At 33.9% G+C, this 5,783-nt stretch overlaps 1 protein-coding gene across 1 annotated transcript; it reads left to right on the plus strand.

Annotated features, from left to right (window-relative positions):
- Positions 1-666: 666 nt before the first annotated feature.
- On the plus strand, positions 667-5,214 carry LOC129290318 (proteasome subunit alpha type-6-like). The gene is made up of 9 exons (XM_054927057.1): positions 667-891; positions 1,142-1,236; positions 1,310-1,391; positions 1,988-2,084; positions 3,531-3,589; positions 3,758-3,840; positions 4,153-4,248; positions 4,667-4,726; positions 4,977-5,214. The coding sequence occupies exons 1-9, from the start codon at positions 816-818 to the stop codon at positions 5,067-5,069; spliced, it is 741 nt and encodes a 246-aa protein (XP_054783032.1). The 5' UTR covers positions 667-815; the 3' UTR covers positions 5,070-5,214.
- The last annotated feature ends 569 nt before the right edge of the window (positions 5,215-5,783 follow it).

Genomic DNA, 5,783 nt, shown 5'->3' on the forward strand with positions numbered 1-5,783 from the left:
TTTAATTGATTTTCTATTTTTTTACTATAATTGTTCATTGCTTGGATCAAATTTTAATAATTTAAATTTTTTTATTTATTATTTAACATAATAATAATAATAATAATTTTATAACATATTAAATCTCAACTATTGAAGTTGAGATCCAAGGATGGAGAAGGGAAGGAGAGAGATTGATAAGAGGAGAGAAGCAAACTCAAACATACCACAACCCAGTAAGGCAAATGAGTAGAAATTATTCATTGAAAGTTATTTTTGGTCTAACTTTTAAGATTGTTAAGATTAAAAGAAAATGCCTTAACTACTTAGATTTTTTTAAAAAAACTTTCTGGAAAAGAAAGGCTATTTTTTTTATAAATAAAAGAAAGGCTATTTCTGGCAATACATATGGATACTTTTCTCAACCCCGCAAGAGATGAATATGTTTTTTAGACTAATTCCTAGTGTTTCCGTTTTGATTCAAATCTTTGTTAAAGAATTAAAGGGAAAAATTAGGTTTGAGGATAAAAAATTATTTTGAAATTTGTTTTAATTTTAATTATCTTACGTACAGTTAAAAGTTTTTCTTTACTTTTTTCTGTGGTAAACAGAAATGGCAAAACTCAGGCGCCAAACAAGCAAAACGACATCGTTGCTCCGGATTTCTTTGGGAGAAAGTTTTATGTGTTTCTTTTTCTGCAACTGCGATCTAGGAAGAAAGGGGGAAGTCTGTGTGCGCCTCTCTGAACTTCGTTCTCTTTCTAATTCGACCTCATTGTCTTCCACTCGCACCTCAAAATCTTAGGAAAACCTCCGAAGAATCCAAGCCTCAAAACATGAGTCGCGGAAGTGGAGGAGGATACGATCGTCATATAACTATTTTCTCGCCTGAAGGTCGTCTCTTTCAAGTGGGTAAGTAAAAACAATATCCAAGTTATATTTTAGCCTTGTTTTGATTTCTGTTCAACGCAAAGTGCCATTCTTTAATAGGTTTGCATCCATGATCTTTTTGAAACTGTTGTTTGTAATTTTAAGATTAAAGACATTACGATTTGGAACCCCTTTCCATCGGCTGAAAAATATCATTTTTTGAATTGAGATTTCTGGTTTAGTCCAAGATGTGTTCAATAGTAAATTTATCGGTTTCCAAATGCAAATATAGAATATGCTTTCAAGGCTGTTAAGTCTGCTGGCATTACGTCAATTGGCGTCCGAGGGAAGGATTCAGTCTGCGTTGTCACCCAGAAAAAGGTTCCGGTGAGTGCATTTAGTTTGTAGTTTATTATTTTCAGTAATTGTGCAAGTTGTTGAATTGAAAATTTTACTGCAGGACAAGTTCTTGGATCAGACTAGTGTCACACATCTCTTTCCCATCACCGAGTACCTTGGTTTATTAGCGACTGGGCTGACAGGTTGGAAAATTTTCTAAGTTCATACTCTCAATAAAGTGTGTTTGTTGCTTGTTGCGTACATTCTACAGATTTTATGGACATCCCAGTTAAATGATTGAATTAGGTTGGCGCCTAAATATATTGGGTCGCTAGTTAGTGGCCATTTTTGTAATTGCATTCTATTCAATCGTGGTAAATTTATGACTCTAAATTTCTATTAGCAGAGTAGCTGACGACTTATAAGTGAGCAGAAAACAAGGGGGCTATGTTGAAATAGGCAATGACGGTTTACATTCTTGTAGTTTCCTGCTTGTTGGGAGTGTCAAATATGATCCTCTCATCCTTGACAAATACAGATGAACCTTTTCTCTTTTACTATTCATTTGAAACCAGGGGGACTTCAGTAATATGATGAGTTGATCTCACTATAGATTATGGGGTAGATGCTCTTCAACACCCAATTTCTCTTGCAAAATTTCATTTGGAGTGTACTTGATATGTGGTCACAGTAGAGACATTAATAATGTGATAGCTTTAACATTTCAGCAAAGAGATAAATTGAGCATATACTATTGTTATTTCTGCAAGTTCACTTTTGTTTTGTAATGTCTTTCCAGCTGATGCAAGGACATTGGTTCAGCAAGCAAGGAATGAAGCAGCTGAGTTTCGCTTTACATATGGATATGAGATGCCGGTGGATGTATTAGCCAAGTGGTAAGTTATTTATTTTTTTAACTAGAAAGCTGGCAAATATTGTTTGAGACTTATTGCTTTGTTTCATTTCTGCAACTTATTCTGTTTTGTTTGTGTATGTGTGTTTTTTGAAAAGTGTTGGCTGCACCCTTGTGGTCCAGTCTTCACACATTAATATGTTGTTATTCAATGAAACAGCATGTAAGCACATATCCTCTGCAGTTCAAATGTGTGGTGTCTTAAAATCCACGATTTGGCCCACGTGCTTCCACAATTGAAGAACTCCTTAAAGACTCGATCTCTCTTATGAAGCTTCCTCTGCACCCTCATCTGCACTTGTCTAATGAAGAACTTGACATCATATGCTATAACATTACTAAAATATATATTGCTTCCTCTCCAAACTGACAGTGAGACAAATCCTTATTTGGGGCTGTACGCCAATTAAAATTACAAACTTTCCTTAAATTTTTCCAATAGGATGTGATTCTCTCTAGCTCTGTTTTCTATATGATGAGATTAATAGGTCATTCAACTTTTCATCCAGTCACTAGGAATGTAATATAAGTGATGTTCAAGGCTAGTAAAATGTTAGGGTACTGTATTATCCTTTATTCAACAGTAATAGAATTCAAGAATTACAGTTTTCTGGACTATTTTGGCTTGCATAAAACTTCATGGAAAAGAATGTCAGAAGCTTCTTTAGCAGTGCATGGTTTAATAAGGAAAGACTTGTTGGTTGCAGGAGTAAGTTACAGAATAGTATAAGCTTGTTATCTCTTGCATGGGACCCTGGAGATAAGTTCTCTTGTCATGTGTGTGTGGATAATATGTTGATTTGGTTCATTCATTTTTGGAGGGTCCCTATCTGCCAGCATAGCTGTACCTTTTCTTTCTCCCTAAAGAAACTTTCATATTTAATGCAAAAAGGGCAAATAGAATTCATTTCAATCAACCTTGGAGCAGAGTATGAGACTGTTGGTTGAACCCAATCTATGTCTGTGATCACTCATTGTCATGATTTCTTCTTTTGTTTAAAAAGCCTTCAAGAACTTTTTTGAAAAGAGAAATCAGTTATTTAAAAATGTCTGTCAGGTACTGTGGTTGATTTCTCTGTCCACTTCTATTTATATTTTACTTTGGAACTTGTATTTAAGGATAGTTAGATTGGAATCAAAATGTATGTCTGGGTAAGCTTTTGAGGACAAGTCATCCCAAAAAACTTGGAGTGAAGTTTTTAAGAATGAAAAGTAGCTACATGATTCAAATTTATATTAAATTTTTTTGATAGATAACAGATTTTCTAATCTGTCTGATGAATCATATCATAACATTATCCAAGCATTACTCCTTTTAATCTGTGAGCTTGTGATACACATTTTTAGTATCATCTTCTGTATCTGATGGTTGTTTTTTTTTTTTTGGGCAAAATGTATCTGATGGTTGTTGAAACCTATTATTGTACAGGATTGCTGACAAGTCACAAGTCTATACTCAGCATGCTTACATGAGACCACTTGGTGTAGGTTTGTATTACTTCTTTCTGCTAAAAGTTTTCTTTTCTTGTTCCTTTTTCTTCTTTGTTAAATATTTAATCATCTCATCATACGTGGTCTTCTTTTCAAAAAAAATTCATTTTACATTACTGATTTTATTTCTGCTTCCCTTGGTTTCCAATTTACTGCCTTTGGAAGTTGCTATGATCTTGGGAATTGATGAAGAATATGGACCTCGACTTTATAAATGTGACCCTGCTGGCCATTACTTTGGTCACAAGGTACATTTCAGATCATATATCAATCCTATTTAAATGTTAAATTTATTTCCTTAGCAAATTAAAAAATAAAAAATAAAACTGCATCGAGACTGCAGTTATTTTTTAAGCACAAGTCAAACTACTCAATTCATTGGTTTTGAGCTTTTTAATCTCTGGTCAATGAATGGTGGTCCTATTTCTTCTTTGAGATGCTATTCATTAACTGATGAATTGGGTTGGATTGTTCATTGCTGTATTTGGTTGTGCTATGCCTGCAATGATTGTAGCTTTTTTTTTTTTTTTCTGGGGGGGGGGGATGCATGATGTATTCAGGCTACAAGTGCTGGATTGAAAGATCAAGAGGCAATTAATTTCTTAGAAAAGAAGATGAAGAATGACCCTTCATTTACCTTTGAAGAGACAGTGCAGGTATCCTTTTCTAATGACTTAGGTTGAGTCAGGGAATGACCCTTGCTTATTCCGATGGAACAATTTCTTACCATAGCTATCTCTCGTTGTAAAATGGAGTTGTGCACGAGATTTGAAGTATGCTGACCAGTAATTTTAAGAGCATGTCATCCAATCAAAACAGTTGTCTTTAAAAACTGAAAAAGGAACTATGAACGAAAAAGAAAAAACTAAAGAGAAAAAAATAAATTTGATTTCCCGCTTAAGCCCTGGCTTGTTGGCTGCATGAAAAACCGCCAAAGGTGAGGAATTCTGATTTGGTTCTCCCCTCCACTAGTTAGCAACGTGTGGCTCTTTCAGATTTGGAGAAAGTGAGCTTATATTTTCTGCTATGGTTCTTTAATAAATTCTTTTTATACTTTTCTGTTACTTTTCGCAGACTGCTATATCCGCACTGCAATCAGTTCTTCAAGAGGATTTCAAGGCCACTGAGATTGAGGTACCAACTATCAAAACTTTGAAGTTTCAATACTTTTATTGTATCATTGCATATGATTTCTTAATTAGATGGGCCATGTTGTGTCACACTTAGTACAGGGAACGAATTGCATAGCCTGTGATCAATACAGGTTCTTATAGATGTTATATTTCCTAGGATCATGAACATTTCCTTATTCTTCTTAATACATAAAATATGATTTTTATTTTCACTGGTGTCATGTGAGTAAACTATATTATGGATTGTGTAGGTTGGGGTAGTGCAGAAGGAAAATCCAAAGTTTAGAGTCCTATCCACGGAGGAGATTGATGAACACTTGACTGCCATAAGTGAGCGTGATTGAGTTCTAAGCTGCTGTGAGATCTTGGGGGAGGAAAATCTTGAATTCGTTATATGATGAGGATAATTGTTCAATTTTTATCAGCTTAGCTTAAATTGTCAAACATGTTAATTCTTATTCCTTTGATATCTGAATTGATGTTTGCCAATTCTGATGACTTCTAATTTCTATAAACATTCTTCCTGAGCCAAGAATCATTATTTTACATGTCTAAGAAACGAGCTATTAGGGCTGTGCAAAAGTCTTCCAGTCTTGTCTGGTCCAGTCCAACCCGAGATGGTCTCAATCTTGTTCGGTCTGTATAGTCACTGGTCCTTCAGGACCAAAAGGACTAAAAAGACCAGACTATTTTTTCGGGTTGGACTGGACAAGAGATCAGGCATCCGGACCACTTGGTCCAGTCCAGTCCTATTAATTTTTTTATTATAATTATAATTAATTTATTTTTGACAAATGTTTAAAGTGTAATTGATGCTAAGGAGATGATTGCATAAAGATTTATTAAGTTTGTTTCTAAATTGTTATTGTAATATAATGTTGTTGAATTTTGTTGAGTACTGTTTTTGTTAAAGTTTATAAATTTAAATAATTTAGACTATAACAAAAATATTTTTTTTCTTATTGTTAGAAATTATTATGGATTTATTATTATTATAAGTGTTTTTACTATCTTAATTGAGTTTATTATGTTAGAATGGATTATTGCCTCTCATAGAA

Source organism: Prosopis cineraria, unplaced genomic scaffold (genome assembly GCF_029017545.1).
Source record: "Prosopis cineraria cultivar Desert tree isolate PC_DT_omini unplaced genomic scaffold, ASM2901754v1 PC13, whole genome shotgun sequence".
Taxonomy (NCBI): Eukaryota; Viridiplantae; Streptophyta; class Magnoliopsida; order Fabales; family Fabaceae; genus Prosopis; species Prosopis cineraria.